The following is a 24112-nucleotide window of genomic DNA, read 5'->3' on the forward strand; positions in this document are numbered from 1 at the left end:
GGAGTAAGGAAAAGGTAGTGAGAAATGATAAAATCTCAAAAAAAGAAATAATTTTTACAAAGTAGTTATTTCACATTATCTTTTTCTCTGTCTTTCTTGGGCCGAAGTCTTACCATCACTTCATTTTCTTGCTTATATTATTTCTTACTTTGCACAAACCAAAAAGGACACATTTTTCCTGCTCCTATAAGACTTAGAAAAAGTATTTGTGAAGACAGTGATGCATTCATGGAGGTTGGGGTCTAAGTGGTAGGAACCACCTAACTTAATCATCTAGCCAATATTTAATATAGAAAGCTGTACGATGGTTTATTCACAATTTCTCAGTGACTTCCTACTTTAATACCATTGATCAGACTACTTTACATTGTGTTGTGGTTCCTAAAATAGAATTCTACTTTTTTCAGAGCCTTATTCTACAAAGAAGTATATGACTTACACAATAAATCCTTCAGTTTTTATATATTTTTTATTTTAAAAACAATTTTTATTATGCATACCAATAGCAGTTAACTTTTAACTCCTTTAAAAATATTTGAAATATAAAAAGATCCAAAAATTCAAGAACAAAGGTTAATATTCCAGACACAATCTCCTCCCCCTTTAAGGGAAACACTGTATTTAAGACAGTATTTAGTCTTTCAGAGCGTGTATAACACAGAGAAATACATGCATGCTTAAATAATGTGCTCTACTCCTCTGTGCATGCTTCTATTATCTCACAAGTGATTGATTATCTTGTTTCAGTTTGCTTTGCCCACAAAAGCTTTAACTTCAGGACTTTAATGCATCAGTTGTCTCTTTGCACTTCTGGGTCTGTTTATGCCACACAGATCCAGTACCCATCTACCTAGAACAAGCACCTCACAGTTGTTCGTCTTCACATCAGAATAAGTCTGGTTGTGTATATCAGAATAAGTCTGAGGCATGGTCTACTAAAAAGAGCCTGTAAAAGCAATTCTTTTCAATTTCAGTTGTTGTATAAGTTATTCTTTTTAACTCTTGACCTAGAAGAACAGACACAAGCATAGAGATCCAAAGAGATTTCTTGTGACTCCAAAGAGAAGACTGATCAGCTTGGCTAGTCATCATCTCTATAGAAGTTGATATTTAGTCATGCCCTAGATTGGAAGTGAAGAGTCATTTACTGTATTTCATGGTAGTGGTGGCCAAAAAGATACATTGCTATTTTCAGTTCCAACTACAGTAGATGGGTTTTCCCCAGCCATATTTTCATAGCATGATCATGCTTCAAATTCTTTGTCGATTCTTATGTATGAAATTATATTTTATTGTTGTTTTTAGTTAATGATGTCAAACATACGATTGTGTATTTATCAGTAACATGGAATTATTTTCTGTGAATTTGCTCATCAGTTTTCAAGTCAATTTGTAGAATGTTTTCTACTTGCATGTAACAGCTCTGTTTCTTTATATCACATATATAAGAGAGTAATGAACTTTTAAAATTACATATTATTTATTGTGTGTATGTCTGCACATGCACATGCTGCAACATACATGTGGAGTTTATAGGTTAGCTTGCAAGAGTAACTTCTCTCCTTCCACCATGTAGGTACTGGGAATTAAACTCAGGGCTTTCCAAGCCTGGCAGAAAGCGTCTTTTCGCACTAAGCAATCTTACCATCCTGAAAATGAGGGAAATTTTATATATCTAAGTACTACTGACAGCTGCATATAAATCTGTAAAGTCATCTAGAGCCACGAACATGCCAGTTTAAATATCAAATAAAGTAGAATTAGTATAACTCAGAACTTTCTGCCAAAAAAATAGTTATGATTTTATTTAAGTAAAACACTCATTTCTAAATGTCAGATTCATACAAAATATTTCCATACTCAAAGTGGTCAATTCCAATGATCTTCATTTTTCAGTCCCATAAAAAAGTTCATTCTCAGCACAAAGGGATAATTGAAAGAACCCAGGTTTCTTTTATGAGTTTTAAAAATAAAAGTTTTTAGAAATTTATGTTGAGTTGACATGGGATAGTTACACATTTTTATGGGGCATGGTGTGATGTTCGGATACATATATGCATTTTATTGACCAAATGTGTGTAATTAGAATGCTAATCACTTCAGATTCAATTCAGTCATGGCAAAACAACTAAATGACCCCAGAATTCTTTCCACATAGATGCAGCTCAATGGTGATATGGAAAGCCCAGGTGGTACAGGGAAGTAATCCTCATTATTCACATGGGAAAAGAAAATTGCCCAGTTCAAACCTAGGTTTTCATAGTTACTGTTGCAAGAATGTTTATGCCTCCCTCGACCTCTATCTTCCTTCCCTAAAAATCATTTGACTTTTTCTAGTATGAGTGAATGTTTCTAGGAATTATGTAGTTTGGGTAGTCTGACCCTACAGAGTAAATGAGCAGAATTTCCCACACCAGGGATTAAAATAAATGTCACAATATCCAAGAGGGTTAAAATGAGAATAAAGATGAACCAGGCATAAAAATTCGAAATGGATGCAGACAAATTGTGCTTCTGTTTTATTGTCCTTGTAAATAAAGAGAGTTTTGCTTTTGGTTTCCATCTGCCACAGGAGGGGGTTGCTGTGAGATAACAGCTTAAAAATTGAATTATGATTTTCAGGAGTCAAAAAATTAGCACCATTTTCTTTTCCAGAATCTGTAGAAATATTCGAGATATTCTAGTGAACTTATTTTCTGCTGGTGTGTGTGTGTATGTGTGTGTGTGTGTGTGTGTGTGTGTGTGTGTGTGTGTGCAAATTTGTTCTCATGAGAACAAGGCATCAGCTTTTTAGGAACTTAAACATGCATCTTTTCTCATACCAGAGTGATATTGATAAAATAGGCAACCTATTGATCTTCTTTTCTACTTACAGGTCTTTCTGCTGAGTTAATCCTATTTTCCTTTATTCACTTAAATTGTCCTTCCATAACATTCCTCCTTCCATGTCCCTTTATTTCTTAATTCCTGAATTTTCATCCAAATGTCTGCTCTACACTTTCTGCTTATAACTTCTGGCATTAATTAGATGTTCGTTGATATTTTCTAAGGGCAGTTTAAGACGATAGTTTTGTGTGTGTTATAATACTGAATCCAACTATTATATAGGCAAAAAGAAGGCTTCAAAATATTAAGAAAATTTGAGCAAATTTTCATGAGTGGGAACTAACAAAATTGAATTTCAACTCAGGTTATCATAAATGTGAAATTTATATGCATCTCCTTTCTTGTACCATCTTGCATGGTTGTCATAAGTGCCTTTTTCCTTTTTTTCCCCCAAACCATCACCTTGCAAGAAGTAATAGTTTTCTTTCTTTTAATAAGGTAAGTGACACAAGATAACCAAATCAGACCTTTTCAAACCTGGCCCCAAAGGCCTACAATTAACTTTGTCCAGGGACTGGAATGATGGACAGCAAGAGGAAAGTTCTCTCATTTGCTGTCATTTCTTTTGTTCATCCAGTGATGCCACGCTTTGCTGAACAAGTTGAGGTTGCCATCGAAGCCCTTAGTGCCAACGTCCCTCAACCATTCGAGGAGAACGAGTTTATCGATGCCTCACGCCTGGTGTACGATGGTGTTCGGGACATCAGAAAGGCTGTGCTGATGATCAGGGTACGTGAAGCTCTCAGAGAGTCCCCAGGACGTTCAATGTCTTCCCTGTTTTTAATTCCTCAATGTAATCTGCAAAATTGTTTGATTTCTAGCATATTCTTACCATGTGGGCTTTTTGCATATCAATGGATGAGTGAGTCCCAACAAGCCCAGTTCCATACGGAATGTTCTGATATATTCTAGTTCCTTCTGGCTTGCATATTTTTCTGTAAGTTTCATATAATTTGGTAGAATCCCTGCTGCTTTTCAATTGTGCCTCTTGCAGACACCATCTTCACACCTGGATCACTCGAGACTCCAGAGTTGTTAAGGAGTGAAGTATTTTTACCATAGTAGTGTGAATATAGAAGCAACATAATTAGAGTTTATTATGCGGAAAGCAGGATAGTCTTGTATGAAAGCTCCTCCCATCACCGACCTCATTAGTTTTCTTTCCCCATCTTTTTGTGTCAAGCATGTATGAGGTTTTACCAGTATTGTCTAAGTAATAAACCATGCAGCAAACCTAGAAGGTACACATTAGAGTTGGCTTTAAACCTATGCTGTATCTTTTGTAACTTGTTCTATCCACCCAAAATATGAGTGAATCTATCTCTAAGATCCCTACCTTACTCCATATAATTTAGCTGCTGTATAATATTTTATTGTAAGTTTTATGTTAGTTTGTGACTTCTAACCTTACCAACCACTTCCTAAAATATTGTTCAAGTAATGTCATTAGTAATGGAGCTCTTCCTTCCTTCAAATAAACTACATACTACATACATAGAAGCATAATTGAGAGAAAATATGTATCCATTAAAATTTGAGCGATGAGCTTCTTCAATACCTTCCCAAGGGCATACTGACCAATATAATTATGAGAACCAATTTTTGTATATTATTTTTAAAATTTGAAAGCTATACTAAAGAGTAAAACACAGCAAATGAGGGGCTGGACGGTTGCCTCAGCGGATCAGAGTACTTACTGTGCTCATAGAGGACATGGGTTCAGTTCCAAGCATCTCTTATGGACAGATCACAAATGCCTGCTAATTTTTTTTACATGATGAGATTCCCTTTTTAAGGTAGTACACACAAGTGCTACATATTGTTGAACAGGCACATGTATATACTCAGAAATAAAAATACTAATTCTTACTTATTTTATTTATTTTAGAAGTGGTAAATGAAATTAATTATAACATTTTCTTAGCGAGATGTATCCCTGATATTACTATTTCAGTATGCTGCACCAGTCTCGTTTAAAGCACACGATAGGTTTTCAGAGCTAGTGGCTGAATTAGCCAGGCTCCTTAATCACAAACCCCAGAGCTGTTTCTGGAACTGACTGATGAAATCAACTTTAAAAGACTATAACATTCAATAAAATTCCATCAGGTCATATTAATTATACTTAAATACATAGAGTTCAAGTTTGGACTTAGGGGACTTGAACTTCTTGTGCATTTAATTTACCCATTCTATAACTAAGACACTGACCATCTTTCAAGACTTGGCTAACCATATTTCCCTTTATGACTATTACTTTTTTTAGGCTATAAATTTTCAAAAGACATGGTTGTCTTTTCCCGCCTCCATTGGATTCTATTGCTTGACATGCATTAAAAGAGACAAAGACAGACAAAGGAAGGGAGGAAGAGAGGGAGGGAGAGGGAAGGACAGAAAGATGTTAAGAGTATCTGTGCCCAAACTTTTCAGAAGACTGAAAAGTTATGGAGAAAAACAAGATAAGAGAATTAGGGTAGAGAGGGAAAGGATAGTGAGCTTTTAAAGACCTTTTCCCATTCTGTGCTAACTTGTGAAGTAAGGTAACAGACCGTGAGAGTTATGTTTGCCAAGTGCTCTGTACTAAACCCTACTATAATCCTCAAGACACATTCCCTCTTTTGCCATTTTTTTCTGCTTTGTTCGCCTTCACATTTTTGTGACAACCATTTATCTGAGAGGCTGAGGAAGTTTATAGCCATCATTCATTTTTTTTCACTCACGAGCCATAAAAACTCCACAGTTTTAGATAAAATGCCATATCATCATCACAGTGAGTGTCATTTCTCCCATCTCACCATTTTGAAAAAAAATGTTTAAAATTTAGGAAAATAGAAATGTACAGTGGATATAAATTGTTATTTTTAAAGACCTTATCCAGTCAGTACATGAATGGTTTCTTTTGTATTTAATAAAATGTCATGATTTCATTTTAATATAATTATTAAGTCTATATTACTTAGAAAATTCTGTTGTACAAGGTTAGAAAAGAATGATTGGGGGTGGGGTTGGTGCTTTTCCTGACAGCTGACATGACTGTGTAACCTCCTCCCAAACTGCTGATTATTCTTCACAAAAGAAACACACCTCTTTAAAGTCATTTAAAAGAGTGATAACTGCAGAAAGGACTATGAGTCAAATTCTCCATTAGCTTGCCTCTCAACAATCAATACATATTTAATGGTGATCTTTTTGCTTATGAGCTCGAGGCTAGCTCCAGGCAGCACTCAGATGTAGACAAACTCTATGTTCTCTGGGTTCCAATCTCACTTTCCAAGACTGTTTACCTGTCGTGGAACAGGTCTTTCCCCTTAATTCATGAGCCATTTTTTCATTTAATTTTTAACCAAATCTATCCTCTGTGATGGGCAGACATGTAGAAACTTTCTCATTATCTTCACAAGGCATTAGAAAAAATAAATCTGCAAACCAGGGTGACCATTACTCATCAATCTCATCATCCACAGCAGGTATGTTTAAGCATTCTCTCTGAATAATTAATCACTAGTACTAAGCCAGTCCTTTGGGGTGAAATACTAGGTCAGGAGTAAATTTTTGTGAGTCTCTGATCATAATTTCACTAAACGATCAATATGTACCCCCTTTTCATATATGTTTTTATCTAAAGACACAATGCTACACATATATTATAGAGACTCAAACTCATAGACACCAGCACAGACTCATACTGGAACACTGCTTACCTGATGTGGGTGTTTTCTCAGACTACATGATTTAGGAATATTAAATTCATCACTACCTTTGCCAAGTTTGGCAAACTTTCAACACTGCCTTTGGTTGCTTTTTAAAACAGAGAAAACATTAGCCAAAACCACATAAAATGTGGCACTAAACAGACCATGGAAAGGACAATTGTTCAATGTATGAGTGTTCAAAAATGAGACAGAGCGTTTGAATTTAGCTGGAGATACGCACCTTAGTGTCTTGGAATAATAGAGATTTCTGACTGTGTTGATAGTTTTACAAATAAGATTTGGTGAAGAGATAGATTCACAAATGTGGAATATGCAGGTAATGAGGATCAAGAACATACTTAAAATACTTTTACTATTCTAAATGAGTAGTAGAAAAAGACAAGATCTCCTGAGTAAATTTGAAGCATGGGGACCTTGGGAGAGGGTTGAAGAGAATGGGAGAGTCAGGGAGGGGAGCAGAGAAAAATGTAGAGCTCAATAAAAATCATAATTTTGTTTACTCTTGGAAATTAAGATGAATAAAAGCTTAAAAGTTTACTATTGGGAATTAAGTATAATGCTTAGGTAGTATCTCGGTGTTAAGACAGCAATATTAGATAAAAGAGTAGTTTTCTTCTATAATATCTCTACACAAAATATTTATAATTGTCATTTTTTCTTTGATTATTTATGTATGAGGATTTCAAAGTCAGAGCAAGGAAATAGTAGGGGCTGGAACAGTGGGTTGATAAAATTCTGCAGTTCACTATAGCTCTCCTGTGTTATGTATCAAAGTGCTTCGGAGCACTGTTAGGTATTTAAAATTCTTGAAAGTAATATGGAAGTTTGATTTGTATAAGAAAGGTAAGTTGGGGTGCTTCACAATTTAACTATTAGGTTGATCCATGTGTGCTAATGCTGTGGTGAATTTGTGAAGCTGAGTATGTAGTTATCCATATGATAAAATGCTATCTTCAGAATCATTGTGATCCATATCAATCCTAATATATAAATATGTACTGTAATGTTAGTTTGGTCACACAAATGGGTTAGTTGGGGGTAAATGGCCTAGTCAAAAAGACTGCTAGAGATTTTTTATTTAACTGTTGTTCAGACTAAAGGCACTATTAAAACATTGAGACCATGAGGATGCTATGAAGCAGTGGAGTACAGAATTTGTAGTTTAACTGTGGTCATCAGCCAATTATTTTCTCTGCAAATGAAGAAAACATTATTAAAGCTAATGTCAAGGACTTTCATAGACATACTACTTAGCAGGACCACTCAAGATTTTCTTTGATCATCCTGCTCATTTGAGGTTTCTTCCAGTTGGCTAATAATGTGGAATTTGCTAAAGAAGTTAACAATATTAAAATTTCAGCAGTTAAAGTCAAAATATTTCTCCTAACAATCAGATGAAAGGTATAAAGCTATTTATATATCCTGTTTTACTTTATTTCTCCCAATCAGAGCCTTACATAGATCCTAGTGTTGCTTCTCTAACACCATCAATGAGAAGTATATTTTTATGCTCTTTTTAAGGGGAGATGAGATATCCCATACTGTTAGGTCTATTCCAGTACATAGGTAAACAAAGACAAAATTTTCATTCTTACACGTACAGGTAATAAACAACTATATTCAATTCCAAATTGAATTCTATGGAAGAAACAGAGGCAGGGTAAGGGAGAAAGAGCTCAAGGTGAGCAGAGGTTTTATGGAGAGAAGTTGAGAATGAGTCAGAACACAACTGAACAGAGCCTGTTTTTTGGAAAGGGATGATTTTTGTAGTGGGTTCAGTTAGAGAATCATAGAAATATAAGAACCACACAGTTGAGATGAGAGCCATTGCAGGGTTCTGGATAGGGACTTGACATGATATATCTCAGATCTAAATGAGACCCCTCTGACAGTGCTGGTGAGAATCGAGTATGGAACGATGGAACATAAGAGATTCAGAGCTCAGTGGAAAGAACGCTTTGGAGGTGTTCCTGGTAATGCATGGTTAGTTAGTCCAAACTAAGGAAGGTTTTTTTTTTTTTTGATATTGGCTTTAGATCTCTATTGAGAAGCTATTTCTTGTAAGTTACCCAAAATATCCAGTTAGCCTGAAAATTTTCCCTTCTTCTTTTAATGAAACTCTCATATAAATTTGAAAGTTTTTAAAAATGATACTTAATACACTTTCCTCATATGTCCAAGTGAAATAATTCTTTTTTTAAAGTAAATTTTATTAAATTATAAAAGTTTCCATTTCCACCCCTCTTCCCAACACCCTCCCACTCCCCCCACTCCCTCTCCTCCTCCCTCTTCGTCCCTTAGGGCAGTCAGGGTTTCCTGCCCTGTGGGAAGTTCAAGTTCCTCCCCCCTCCCTCCAGGTCCAGGAAGGTGAGTGTCCAAACAGACTGGATCCCCAAAATCCAGTATATGCAGAGGAAACAGGTCCCAGTATCATAGTCAATGGCTTTTCAGAAAGACTTCAGGCCAGCCACATTCAGAGAATCCGGTCAAATTCCGAGAATCTGGTTAGATCACTTCCTCGTTCAGTCCCCGTCCAACTGGCCTTGGTAAACTCTCATTAGATCCGTTCCCTTGTATCAGTAGGTGATAGCATCCCTCGCAGTACTGCTTTCGTTTTTCATGTTCTTCCTCCTTCTGTTCCTCATTTGGACCTCGGGGGGCTCAGTCCGGTGCTCCAATGTGGGTCTCCGACTGTATCGCCGTCCTTCGCCAGATGAAGGATCTATGGTGATAAGCAAAATATACATCAGTATGGTTATGGGCCACGGCCGATTCAGGCACCCTCTCCTCTGTCCAGAGAACAAACTGGGGGATCTCTCCTTGGACCTGGGATCCCATATATAATCAAGTTTCCTATAAACCCTAAAATGACTCCCTTAGTTGAAATATATTCTTCCCTGATCCCATATTCATCCTTCCTCCCTTCCCCCCATCCCGGTCAACCAAGCTTTCTCCATTCCTCCCCTACTCCCTCCTCTCTAACCCTCTCCCCTTCCAACAACCCTCCCTCCCACCCTCCCCATGCACCCAAGGTTACCTGGGACTCTTGACTATTTCCTACCTCCTGGCGGATAGCTAAATAATCTTCATCAGGTAACTGGGAGTCAATCTCCCTCAGGACCCAGCAATTCCACTCTTGGGAATATACCCTAGAGATTCCCTAGCATACTACAAAAGCATTTGTTCAACTATGTTCATAGCAGCACTATTTGTAATAGCCAGAACCTGGAAACAGCCTAGGTGCCCCTCAATAGAAGAATGGTTAAAAAAGGTGTGGAACATATACACATTAGAGTTTTACTCAGCGGTAAAAAATAATGACATCTTGAATTTTGCATGCAAATGGATGGACATAGAAAACGCTTTACTGAGTGAGGTAAGCCAGACCCAAAAAGAGGAACACGGTATGTATTCACTCATAAGTGGATTCTAACCATAATTTAAAGGTCTTTGAGCCTATTATTCGTGATCTTAGACAAGTGAAATAATTCTAAACCCATTAGTCTCTAGTTTTGCTCCAGTAGATACGCATTTGACTTCTGATGTAAAAGCTATGATCAGGACTAAGCACCAGAGCCTGGAAGCTGACATCTGGTGTGTCTCTGGGAAATGTACAGGACATTCTGTGGCCTCTGTAATATGCACATGTTACTAACAGGCTTAGAAAACAGCTTTGGGGGAGCAACCATTCAGAAGCATTTTACAGAAAAGTTGCCTGCTCACACCCAATAGATAGACCGTAGTAGACCCAGGAAACTGCCTCTATGCTCAAGGTAGTGTTTTGGTTCTAGTTAAAAGTCGTCCCACAACTAGCAGGGTGTGTAATCAAGGCTTGACCCCCTAAGTCTCTCACTTCCATTTAGTGAAGTACACATTCTAAAGTCTTGATCTTAAAAGTGCATCAAATAATAGCCCTCTTAATCCTTTAAAACTACTTCCAGATCATGTATAGTTTACCATGTCTTCTTTAGCTTGTGAAAGCCCTTGCATAACAGAAAAAAATAGCAGTCAGCAAACTGTGCATGGACAGAACTATTTACAGCAGCAGCCTGTATGTGTTTGATTTCGGTTAAGATACATAAAATCATTTTGCACTCATCCATTTGCCTGTGTGGTTTGTGATCATTAAAATCATGGGTTCTTCAACTTGTTTCTCCATTCTGCCAGTTGTTAATGGGCATGCCTCAGAAATTTTGCATGAAGGCTACTCTAGTTTCATTTATGTTTCTGTGATAAAATATTCTGACAAGAGGCAACTTAAGGGAGAAAAGGGTTAAGTGGCTTATATTCGATGTTATGGTCCATTAGTGAAGGGAAGTCAATGCAGGACCTTAAACAGCTAGTCACATCTGAAGTCATTAAAAGAGAGAAATAAATGCATATATGTTAGTTTACTTTATTATTCTGTGCTTTATCTTGGATTACAATGTTGAGAATTTTTTCCTTGGGTGATGGTGCCATCTACCCTGATATGGATCTTTATCAATTAATGAAGACAATCTCAAACCTAATATAGATTATTTCTCATTTAGATCTTCTTACCACGTGATTCTACATTATTTCAAGTTGACAATTAAAGGCAACTATCCCAAAGACTCCGAGACACTTCATACTATTCTCTAGGTTAACCCCCATCACTGCTATGGATATAAACATAAATATTGAAAATGCATTTTGATAAGATGACCGTTTGGTGAAACAACAGTAGGTCTGCCTTTAGGGCCTGTAATATTCTCGCTCACGGTCTCTGGACCAGATTTTCAATACTAGGCATGAATTCTGTTCTGTGAAGCAAACCTCAAAGGCCATGTATGCCAGAGTTCCAAACTCACTCCTGTTTGATTAGCAAACACCTTTTCAACAAAACTATCTCCTCTCATAGCCAGTCCCTCAGGCTATTATTGTTTTAATCCCCCCCCCCACACACACACATTTAATTTTGGTCCCTGACTATAGTCATTTACCTAAATCTCAGAGTCATTACTGTGCTAGGCAAGGCTTGCCATTGACTCTCTGGCGACATAAGTGCCCAGGTCACTGCAATGTTTGGACACAGTCCTACAGGCCCTGTCATATTCTGCTTCCTTCTCTTGCACGAGGTTTTCCATTTTATTTTTTCTCCCTTTTAAGAAGTAGTGAGAAAAGTGATGGCAATCTTGTCATCTCATCTGCCATGAGAATTTACCAACTTGCTGCACTGTTTCACAGTGCCTTCCAGAAGTGAGAATGTTCACAGAAAATCACCTCTGTCCACAGCAAACACATAACCAGTTATTTAAACCAGGTTCCCTCTCGCCCCCACTTTAACTGACAGAATGCATACTGAGAACCTCTCTTTCCCATTTCCCTAACATTGCCATGAAACAGAATTGAGCAACTGTAGATGACTGAGTGAATGTTAATGTGGCTGATTTGCCAGAGAGATGGAAACCTAAGATCTTTCTTATGCTCAAACACAGAAAATCACCAGGCGTAGTGCAATACTGGCATGGACAATGCCATTTTATGCCTGTCTGACCAATCTCAAGGCTGTATCAGTAACTACACCTGATAAATCAGACTAAAGATGCCAAGGAAATCAGTGTAGTGAAAATGGAAACTGAGTCCCAGTGTCATCAGTACTGTGGCTAAACTTGTACCTCCATTGAAAGACCAACTCCTGGGAATTTCTATTGAGAGGCAGAATTTCTCCTACATACCAAGAGTCAGTTTGCCGAGGAAAGCTGAGTAGAAGCCTCCTTTCATCATGTGTACGACCCATATCACCCCCATGAAGAGATCACCGTAGAGTTTGTCGTAAGCAATAGTTTTATGGGCATACCTCCAATTGACTATTTATATCTTTTATTCTTTACTCTCCATTCTGCAAAACGATTAAAAAAGAAAAGAATTCAACCAAGCTAACAAGCAAAAACAAATGCTATCCACCTCAAAGAATGTGAAGAAATTTTTGTCAGTTTGTATGGCACTAAAAGAAACTATGCTATCTACCCTGAAGCAGGGGAAGGGTTTTATTGGTTGGCTTATAGATTCATTCTTATCTACCTGCAGCACAGGCTTTAATGATTTGGCATGATCTTAATCTAACTCTACTCCCTCTATGTCCTTTACAATTCAGGTTCTTACACAACTTATAATGTGAAAAAACAAATAAAAAACAAAGATCTTTGCAGTTGGGGGTCAGATATACTTGGCTGTTTAGATTTAAATCCTGGTTTGTTACTAAATCAAAGTCATGGGATGTGCTACTGAAATTTTTTTTATACCTGAAGTTCCTTGGCTGTAGATAGGAAATGACTGTCACTTCCCTATGTTGGTGTAATCTGAATCGACACTATGAAAAAATCATTTAGTCCTTACTATTGTGTAGGAATTAGTATTTTCCATATTAATTTTTTTGAAGCTTAGTGTGGTGGCACAGGACTTTAATCCCAGCACTTGGGAAGCAATGGCAGGTCTCTGTGAGGTCAAGGCCAGCCTGATCTACATTGTAAGTTGCAGGCCAGTCAGAGCTATATTATGATACCAGCAATTTTTTTTTGTTGGATGAATTAATTTTAAATTCTAAGTAATTATGCTTGCAAACACTTTAATAATGACTAGATAATCTGTTTAAAGTAATATTGGTATACATACACACATACACACACACAAAGAGAGAGAGAGAGGGAGAGAGAGAAAGAGAGAGAGATAAAAAATATGCACATACACACACACACAAATTTAAAGGTGGCCACAGCGAAAAGACCAATTCATAGAGAAGGGAGCCAAAACACAGAGATGTCAGATGGCTGGTGACATTCTCAGGACCACAAAGTGTTATCTACTCAGGAAAGTTTGAGTTTAATTTTTCTATCTCATGTCTTAGTAAACATACTGACATAGAGATCACCACTCATTTTGCTTATTGAGAAAAGACTAACTAGTAGAAAAATGATATTACAGATAAACCATAGTATAAATTTTGTTGAGGATAATTTCTATCTTAAAATAGGCATAGATTTTACACAAGTATACTCTTACTTGAATTAGAAGTCATCTCATGTTAAAAGTCAAGCTTAGATTTGCTGTTTGTCAGAGGAAATAATTGAAAAAAATAAATAAAAATTTTATTTTCTCTCTCTAACTAACATATCTTACCACCAACAAACAGCACCTATGGTTAAAGGATGGAAAATTATACACAGTAAATGAGCAAAGAAGCAAGCAATTATAAGTATTCTACTATCTGAGAACATAATTTTCAAACCAAAACCAATCAGAAGAGACACTCATTAATGGAAAAATCCACAGAGAAGACATTAATGTTCTAAACATTTATGAATTCAATAAACATATATGAATCAAGCACATTGTTACCCAGTTTCTTGAAGAAAATCTTGTCATAGCTAAAAGTCATGAATTGACCCCAATAATCCCTTCTTATCCATAGTCATATACTCAGATAAAAACTAATTAGAGAAACTCTGAAGATAAATGACATTATAAATCAAATGTATCTAACTTTTCTATAGAACATTCCACAAAAATAATGAAATAATAAAATTATTTCCCTAAATTTTGTTTATTTGTTTTACATCTTGACTGTACTTTTCCCTCTGTCCTCTCCTCAAAGTCCATTGCCCCACATATTCCTCCTCCTTATCTATTACAAAAAGGGCAGGCGTATGGATATCATGGATATGGACAAAACATGACATGTCAAGTTGTAGTAAGACTATGTATCTCTGTGCAGTGGAAACTCCTTCCACTCCTTCAGCCTTTAAAATACCAGCCCACTTGGGTATGGTCTCCTTTGCTTTAAAAAGCAGTGGTAGCCTTGCTGTTGCTCTCTTGCCTCTGGCTCCTGTTTCTGGCTCCTAGATTCTGTTCCTGTTCGCTCAGAGGGCTGTTGTATAGGACAATGATCTGAAAGTTTTTCTCTTAAATAAATAACCATTTTATTAATCATAATTTCAAACTGGTGTGGGATTGTTTTGTGACTTAATCTTTCATCTCACCTTGTACTAAGGCTGGGCAAGGCAACCCAGTATGAAGAATGGGATCCCAAAAGTCAGTAAAAGAGTCAAAGGCGTCCCCTATTTTTCCACTTTTTTATAAGTCCAAGAAGAAGAAAAACTACTCAACTGTCACATATATTCAGGGAGCTTAAGTCAGTCCTATGCAGGCTTCCTGGTCATCAGTTTAGTCTCTGTGAGTTCCTATGAATTGACCTTTTGGGTTTTCTTGTGATGTCTTTGATCACTCTGGGTCCTACAATCCTTTCTCCTTCTTTTCAGCAAGATTTCCCTTGCTCAGCCTAATGTTTGTCTGTGGCTCTCTATGTCTGTTACTACCAGTTGTTGGGTGAAGCATCTCTGATGACTATTGGACTAGGCACCAATCTATGAGTATAATAGAATAATGTTAGGCACAATTATATTGCTATTTTTCCCTACAGTCATGTTTGGTTCTATCCTAGGTCTCTGGACGATCTAACTTCTGGGTTATGGTGTTCCAGGCAGTGACAAGTGTGGGCTCATTCTCATGGTATGGGTCTCAGACTGGACCAGTTATTAGTTGGTCACTCGCCCAATCTCTGTGCCACCATTACCCAATCACATCTCATAGTCAGAACAGACTGTAGGTCGAAGGTTGTGGCTAGATTGGTTTCCCAATCCCTTCACTTTAAGTCTTGCCTGATCATAAGAATTGACCAGTTCAGGATATATATATATATATATATATATATATATATATATATATATATATATATATATATTGAATTGCTAGGCTTCTTAACTGGGGTCATCTTTGTAGGTTGCTGGGAGTTTCCCTTGCACTAGATTTCTCCATGGCCCCAAAATTCTTCCCCATCCAGTCAGCTCTCAGTACACTCTCTCAGACCTGGTCCTTCATGTCCCATCCCCACCAACCTCTAGTGCAACCACAAAATCTTTTCTATTCCCTCTTCCCAGGGAAACCTGAGTCTCCTCCTTGGATGGTCCTTGTTACCTAGCCTCTCTGCATCTGTGAATTGTAGCATAGTTATCCTTTACTTTACAGCTAATATCCACTTATAAGTGAATACATGCCACGTTAATGCTTCTGGATCTGTATTACATCACTCAGGATGATTTTTTTTCTAGTTCCTTTTGCCTTTGTTATTTTTTTTAACAGCTAAGTAAAACTCCAATGTGTAAATGCATACCATTTTCTTTACCCACTTATCACTAATGGGGTTTCCATAATTTTGAAGATAATACCAATACAGGTAGACACACTACATGTAAGATGCTAGAAACTCTTTCTTTGGGACTTTTTAGACTTTGAAATGAAATGTGTGGGTAAGGGTGAACTAATTCTCTGTCTCTTTTTGTATGTTGTTATTTAGACTCCAGAAGAGCTAGAAGATGATTCTGACTTTGAGCAAGAAGATTATGATGTGCGTAGCCGGACAAGTGTTCAGACTGAGGACGACCAGCTCATTGCTGGACAGAGTGCACGGGTACGTGGACATTAACCACTTTGGATAACTGCCCAGGGGAGAAACTCACACAAATCACTAGAGGAATTTTCTGAACTTTAGGTGCTGGGAGCCCAGACATCTTTGGTTCAGTAGTTTGGGCTATTCCTTGGGTAGCCTATAACAATGTACATTGTTCATGATGGTGGCAATCACCACTGTTCCCATTTTCTTTTAACCCTCCCCATCCTCTATCCACTAGATGTAGCAGCTGCATCTAAGTACTACATATTCCAACATGTATAGTGGATTATATTTGCCTTGTGGGTAATAATTTGATAGACAGGGGCCATCTATCGCTTAAATTTTGAATTGCATTCTGAGTGAAATTTCCAAGTTCAGAAATAGTGCAAGAGGTAATAGCAAATAGAAAATTAAAGTTCTCCTTTGTTATTGGCTTGATAATTGCTCCCTAGTTTTGGATAGATTTGATAGTAAAGATCACATTGACTCAAGAGTATTGGGTAAAGAGAAATCTTTGTTTTTCCCTAATGTTTACCTGTTTCCAGGGCCAAGTCTTTTCTTAAATGATAGAAAGAAGTTACACAATGTTCATGAGTTTTGAGTTTTAGGGATGAATTAAGCAATAAAATATAACAGATTTGTCAAACAGATGAACACTTGGTGGCCTGGTTCACAGCACAAGCAATATAATGAACATCCCACAGCTGGGCCAACAACAGGAAAACAAAGTAGAAAACAACAAATTAAGAGACTAAAATAAAGAGGACTAAGATAAAAAGAAAATGTGTTCCAAATAACTGTACTTAAAACCCACTTTACCTTTTTGTACTATAGACCTTGATATTTTTGTTCTAAAGGCAAATGAATGAAAAAAGTACAGAAACAAATTGATAGAGACACGGGGGTAAAAATTCAGACACTACAGGCACAGCAGCATATGATACAGTAGCACAAAAATTTGTTTTTGAGAGGAAGAGAAGAGAATTGTGAGTTCAAGAGTAAGCCTGACCAAATAGTAAGATCTTATGCTTATAGCCATGTGCTGAGGGTGTTGCTCACTGGTAGAATGCTTGCCTAGCATGCACAAGGCCTTAACTGACCAGAAGAACAGAACGTATAGTAGCTCTGCTTTCACAAACTTTGGTTTTGATCTATAAAAGCAAATGCTAGTAGCACTCTGAGAGCTATGTGTTGCCTAAATTCTCTGACATTCAGACATATTTTTGTCAGATGTTAACCATAGGCTTCCTTAGCAGCCTTCTTTTGAGGATGACTTTATCTTTATAGAATAATAGTACAACATTTGCCTTATAGTAAATGCTCAATAAAAGTCCGGCTCTGATCATTATTCTTCTTTGGAAGAGAAGGTCTCTTTTGAACACAGTACAGTGACATCAAAGAGTTTGAAAAGGCATAGAATATCCATTGAAAACTCCTCAAAGATTCTTCAATCTTGCCTAAAACATCAAGAATTGGGAAGGTCATTAAGCCAGAATCTTTTGTCTGTTGGCATACCACCAAACTAATTAATCAAGCCAATTCATCATTAAAATTAAGTAAAACCAGCATTTTCATGTCAATGACAAAGGACAAGTTTGAGTAATTCATCCAAACATTAATCAATTCTGAGTTAATTTTATTGACTGACTCTAGCCCTGGTTCTACTGATTTGTGTCCCCAAAGAATAAGATATAATATACAAGCTTTCTCTTGCTTTGCGATTGCCGTCTTGTGATGATGGCCTGAATAGTCTACATTCAATAAGATTAGGTTTCACACATTTTTCTCTTTCACACATTATTTTTATGTTGTGCATCAAGTCAGTTATGATGGATAAAAACAAAATTTAAATGGTTCCTCTTGATCATTATTTTTTTTTTCACTCTGGTGTCTATTTTCAGAGTGAAATATGATCAGTGTCTATGAGAGTTAAGGACCAGTTTGTCTTATTTGCTACTTGCTAATTTGTCTTGGAGGTCCATGCCATGTTATGGATTAGCTTGCAGCCAACAATTCAAATTCTCATGTTAGCCTCAATCAGGGATATAGAATTATGGCTACTAAGTTGAGAATAAGAGGGCATATCAAATAGCTAAGGTAAGAGGTGGTTGAACTTTGGACCACCAATGTTTGACAAGCTGCTAAGAAATGTGAAGGAAGTCAACTGTGTGTTTGACACAGGTGTTAGGTCTTCCAAGTAGACAGTCTTTACTGATAATGGCCTTATTTTCCATTTTTATTCAGGAAAATATTCCTCTCTGAAAAGAGCAAGGACAAAAATGTTAAACTGGAAAATTAACTTTTAACACCTTCTTCCAACATTTCTCTCAAATGTCAGATAGAGGATCTTATTTCTTTTTTATGGCATTTTCTGATGCTTTCGTTCAATGTTTACATGGCTGTGAGTAGGTATGGTTGCATGTGCATATGTGGACTGGCACATATACTCAGTGTGTATATCAGAGGAGGTCATCACACATTGTGTTCTATCAGTCTCCACTTTATTCTCTTGACACCATCTCTGTTACTGTTAAAGGAGGTTTCTATGTTTCCCCCATCTCTTTCCAACCATCAATTTCTGTCTCCTGTCTCTGCTCAGGTACAGAGGTTTAGGGTATTATGTGGTCATGTCTGACATTTTATGTTTGGGTTGGTAGACATGGATTCAGGTTCTCGTGTTTGTGCCATGAGTGTTCTTTACCACTGTACAGTCTCCCAAGATTTTGTCTGTTAACACTTTGAGGGGAAGTAGAAGAAAGAATGGGATTGGATATGACAATCTGCTCATACATAGAGGCTATCTTACAGTATAGTCTTAGACATAGCACCTTATACTTTTACAAAACTACTTTAGGCATATGCATGTTTTGACTTTTTATATGTCTGTGCACCATGAGCGTAACTGATTCCCGTGGAAGTCAGGAAAGGTTATCTCTGGAATTTAGTTACAGATTGTTGGGTGTGGCCAGGTGGGTGTCGGGAATTGAACTCAGAGCCTCCAGAAGAGATGACTCATCACTTCAGCCCTTGACATGACATCTTAAATCTGTTTCTTCACATGTAGCCATAGTGTAAGTAGGTCAACAGCAATTCTCTGGCTCTTAACCTTAGTGGCAGAATTTCTTCCTTTGAGGGTGTGCAGAACTGACTGTTAAATATGAGTTCTGAAAACTCAGGTAACTTTGCTAACTCTCTTTTGCATGCCTAATTTCCAATGTGCTAGTGCCTGTGCGGGTGTAAACTCCACGCCTCATATCAGTTTCGTCCTAGTTCCCCCTCTGATGCTGCAGGAAAATATGTAGCACGAATAATAAAAACCCAGAGACAAATATTGGGGTTCAACCTGAAAACCAAAAAAGCAAAGCAGCAAAGCCACTAGAGAAGTCTTACCTCAACCAAGACTGAGCAACCACAGACTAAGCAGACTGAGTAGTCTAAGAAGTGTAAGGCTAAGAAGACTAGGCCGACTAAACAGACTAGGCAATCAGAGCCTCTCTCTCCTTCCATTTTGTTTTCCCTCTATTGATGGGATTAAAGGTGTGTGATGCCCTATTGCTAGGATTAAAGGTGTGACCTCCCACTACCTGGATTCATTTCTGCATTGATCTTGTGTAGTCCAGAGTTTCCTTGATCTCCCAGAGATCCATCTGCCTCTATCTCCTAAATACTGAGATGAAAGGTGTGTATCACCACTGCCTGACCTCTAGTGGCTTACCTTTGCCCTTGTGATCTCCAGGAAAGCTTTATTTATTAAAACATAAACAAAATATCGCTATAAAAACACCTGACAGAAAGCAACTTAGAGGAAGGAAAGGTTTATTTTAGCTTGGTATTCTGTACAGTCCAATCTTTGTGTGATAGTTAAGGCAGAAAACTGAAGCAATTAGTCACATCCACAGTCAAGTGCAGAAAGAAAATCAGTATATATATGTTTGGTGTCCACCAACTTTCTATACTTCTCTACAGTCCAGGTTCCAAAACCAGGACCATGGTGCTGCCCACTTTGATGCTGGGCCTTGCCATCTCAGTGGATAGATGCAATGTGACATGCCTACAGACCAATTTGGTCTAAAATCTAGACAGTCCCTCACTGAGCAACCTCTTTCCCCAGTGATTTTAGGTACGTCAGGTGGCTAATCAAAGGTTACCATCACAGTCACACACTGAGATTTCTCTGCCATAGTGACATTATAAGAGCTGCGTTACAAAATATTTTCCAGATTTTGACCTATACCACTGAATATTGTGCCACTGTGATGAAAATGGAAGTGCTTCTGGTAGCCTCCTAACCAGATAATTCAACATTAAAAAGCTGGATTATCCAAGGAAGGATCATGGGAGGGTTTGCTTGCATCAATGGGAGGAATATCTGTTTTCCAATCTAAACAGTAAGACTGGAAGTCGAAGTACCCACTGTTTAACTATTTACATGTATTAGTCAACTTCAAAGTCAAGTGTGGCGATATAGCCCCTTGACTTTTCACCCCTTTTATAAATTTTCTTGCCCTTAAATCCCTTGTAATAAATTCTGTTTTTTTTGCCTCGGAAAATAATTCTTGCCAGTTCAGGGACCCTTGTATTTCAAAGGTGGACCCTGGGACACGTACCTGGAGATTCAGATTGAAGAAAAGTTTTAATCCCTTTGAATGGCTGCTATTTGTATCAGTGATATGCACTTTGAACTCAATAGGAAGAATTTATTAATCATAAAAAGTAAATGATTGGCTGTCCAGAGCAAAGGCAGGGAACCTAGGACAAAGACTTGAGTTCTTGTGGATTCTGGTCTCTGATGTTCCCAGTTTGGAACCCAAATCAGCCTGGGTAGAGCTAGGGGAACTGTATGTGCCACGCATGGATCAAGGCTACAGAAACTAGCAACACTTCTAGAGATCTCGTCACAGGGACAGGAAAGCAGATTTATCTCCTTTCCCCTGGCCATAGAAATAATTTTTCTCATGTTGCCTTAGTTTTAAGGAATGAACAATTATATGTTATATATGTCACATTGAATTTGATTTTAATGTAGCCAGCCTTCTATTTCTTTTCTATTTAGAATGACTTTAATGTGTTAACATTTCAAACTGCTGAGTTACATTGATAAGACCTAATTAAAACTCATGTGTTGAATTTTAATTTGATTAACTTGCAAATTTTGCAGTTGTGATCTACTGTTTATAGATAACCTTTTTTTAAATTCCAGTTTCAGAAAAGGTCAATAATGAATTTTTAAAAGCCAAGAGCATTTTAAGAATATTCAAGAAAAGCCTTGAGCTCATCGACATCCACAGGGCAGCGGAGGCAAATGCAATGACACTTGAACTCCAGTCGCACCCCATTAAGTGCATTCTGTGGATCGAGCTCCCCTGCAGTTAAAATAGCACCCCTTCCCTTGCAAATCTGCTTTGAAGGAGCCAGTCTTGCCTCTGGAAGGTGTCATCAGAAAATGCCTGTCATTTCTGATGACCTCTCTTGAGTGGCATTGATGCCTTGGGCAGGAAGATGCTTAAACCATCTGTCAGAGGCCACTGAGCTTCTGCTCTGAGCTGCAAGTCAAGGGCGCTAGTTTTGGGAAGCCCTTCTAGGAATCAGAAGTGAGGCAGTAATGCAAATTAAAGAACAAGGGGCTGGAGGGTTGGCGAGATGGCTAATCATTTAAGAAGACTTGCTACTCTACCAGAGGACTTGAGTTCAGTTGCCCACACTCATGCTGAATGCCTACAAGCTTCTATAACTCTAGATTCAGAGGGATCCAATACCTTTCCTGACCTCTGAAGAAACTTCTCCTACAGAGTTGTATAAAACTGTACCCCCCCACCCTCACACGTAAATAATTAAAAGTAAAATAAAATAAAATGTTTACAAAAATTAGAGAGTGTCAGGTATGGTGCACATACTTTCAGTCCCAGCACTGGAGAGACAGAGGCAGTGATCTTTGTGAATTCAAGTCCAATCTAGTCTTCATAGTGAGTTCCAGGCTATCCAGGCCTCATATAGTGAGACCCTGTCTTAGAAAGAAAAAAAAAATCAAACAAACAAAAATTAGAAAGAAAACCAAGGCCATTGATATTTAAATGGTAATTTATGCAAAGAAGATCCAGATGCTATAGTTGACAGGAATGTGCCCACCCTCCAATGCACACATTCACAGTTATGTGAATGAAAGTATATACATTATTTCCCATGTGGGTCCTGAATGGACAGTCTGCTGTCTGCTAGTGGTCCTACTGGGTTTTTTTTTTTTTAGTAGACAGAGGCAGCCAGTGAACAAACTTAATAATAGTCCCCTAGGATTAGTGCTGCCTAAGTAAAACATGAATATCTCTTTTGTGTGAAGAAGCCAGGTGAATCAAGAAGATAGGAGCACTTCAGAAGAAAAATGCGTATTTAATTTCTGTCAGCTGAAGCCAAGTGAGAAATTCCAGACCTTCTTTTTAACATGGAACTACAAATAAAAGTTTATGAAGGCTCTTTGTATATTATGAATCTTTTTAAAGTTTATGGAAATACTTTAAAACATTTTCAAACATAGCGTGTTAAATATTTTAACTACCATATATCTATCAGTCTTGTTTCTACTTTATATGAACATGCAGACCCATACTACATGAGGTTCATGTGAACATGCATAAACCCTTACTCTCTATAATTTTTATGGAAGTTTTGGAGGCATGACTCTTTAAGAAGGTAAATTATCCAGGTTCCCATGAGTCCAAGCTAACATTTCTCTGGCCCATGAAACTTTATCATAAGGGTACATGACTTGGTAGGCAGAACTGGACTTTCAACTGCCTTTGCTCCACTGGGCTGAGGTCTTGATACAAATTGTGTATGGCTGTAAGGTGATGTTTTTGGCTCACCGTCTCCGTTTGAATTCTCATTCTCCAAATTATAAATTTGATATTTGGTCTGTATTAAGAGTATAACTAATTTACCAGGGTCTAGGTAAATGTCACCACTAAATATGAATAGTTGTGTTAGAATAGTTACACAGATTGAATGATTTGATACACATAAATTTCAGATCCACGTATATTTGCAAGGAATTATATATGTATTCTATTTACTGATAGTGACACAGGTCCTGAGACTATCGTGTCCTTTGTTTCTACTACAAGAGTGAGTAGAAAGCAAGCTAATGACATAAATGACACCAGAATAGTGTGCACATAATACAATGTTGGCTTCTAATTTTATTTCTGATGCTGTGATGAAACATTGACTAAAAGCCACTTAGATGAGGAAGTGGTTTGTTTGACTTACAACTTTTGACCCCAGTCCAGCCCATTACTGAGGGAAGTCAGGGCAGGAATTTGAAGAAAGTCCTGCTTGTTATTCCTCACTTGCTGTGTATAACCAATAAACTCACTCCACAGCCAAGTACAGTGGAAGCCACGGAAGAGGCTGTTTGCTAACTGGTTCATTAGCAGTGTTATGCTCAGATAGTTCTGTGTACAGTTCTGAAGCACTCATCTAGGGATGGCATCACCCATCCATGTTTGGGTCCTTATGAATCATTATCAAGACAACCTCCCAAATCACATCTACAGGCCAATCTAATTCAGGCAATTTTTCAATTGAGACTCTGCTCAGGCAGAGGACTGTAGGCTGTATCAATTGGGCAGATTGAGCAACTTCCTTTTGCTTCATTTTGTGGACTAAACAAACACGCATTTCAAATACCTTCATTTACTCACTTAACAAACATTAGATTCCCCGACTGCACAGCCTTGCTCTCTTGTGAGAACTCATGAATAACAAAACTAGAGGAGAAGCTGAGCACTATCCAAAGACCATGTCTGTGAATTATTTTGCATGTGGCCATGGGGCAAATATTTCACTTGGAGCATAGTATAAAAATGGTGTTTAATCAATAAGTTTGATTCTAACTTCTAGCAGTTATAGCCTGTAAATCACTCATGAATATTTAAATGATCAATTACCTAATCTTTGCTTGTAGGAGAAATTCAGGATAGATAGCTGAGAGATGTAAACCTCAGTATTTTTTTAATCTGATTAATACATTCCCATGTTTCAAGGCTGTTTC

At 37.5% G+C, this 24112-nt stretch overlaps 1 protein-coding gene across 3 annotated transcripts in view; it reads left to right on the forward strand.

Annotated features, from left to right (window-relative positions):
• The window catches only part of Ctnna2 (catenin alpha 2), a 1097293-nt gene that overhangs the window by 1019707 nt on the left and 53474 nt on the right, over window positions 1–24112 (forward strand). For all 3 annotated transcript variants that reach the window (XM_048416544.3, XM_048416545.3, XM_085690683.2), the window contains 2 exons: window positions 3464–3615; window positions 15973–16086. In XM_048416544.3, the coding sequence (XP_048272501.1) occupies window positions 3464–3615; window positions 15973–16086 (266 nt within the window). The remainder of the gene's footprint in view (window positions 1–3463; window positions 3616–15972; window positions 16087–24112) is intronic.

The sequence above is a fragment of the Myodes glareolus genome, chromosome 6 (genome assembly GCF_982192425.1).
Source record: "Myodes glareolus chromosome 6, mMyoGla1.1, whole genome shotgun sequence".
In the NCBI taxonomy this organism is placed as follows: domain Eukaryota; kingdom Metazoa; phylum Chordata; class Mammalia; order Rodentia; family Cricetidae; genus Myodes; species Myodes glareolus.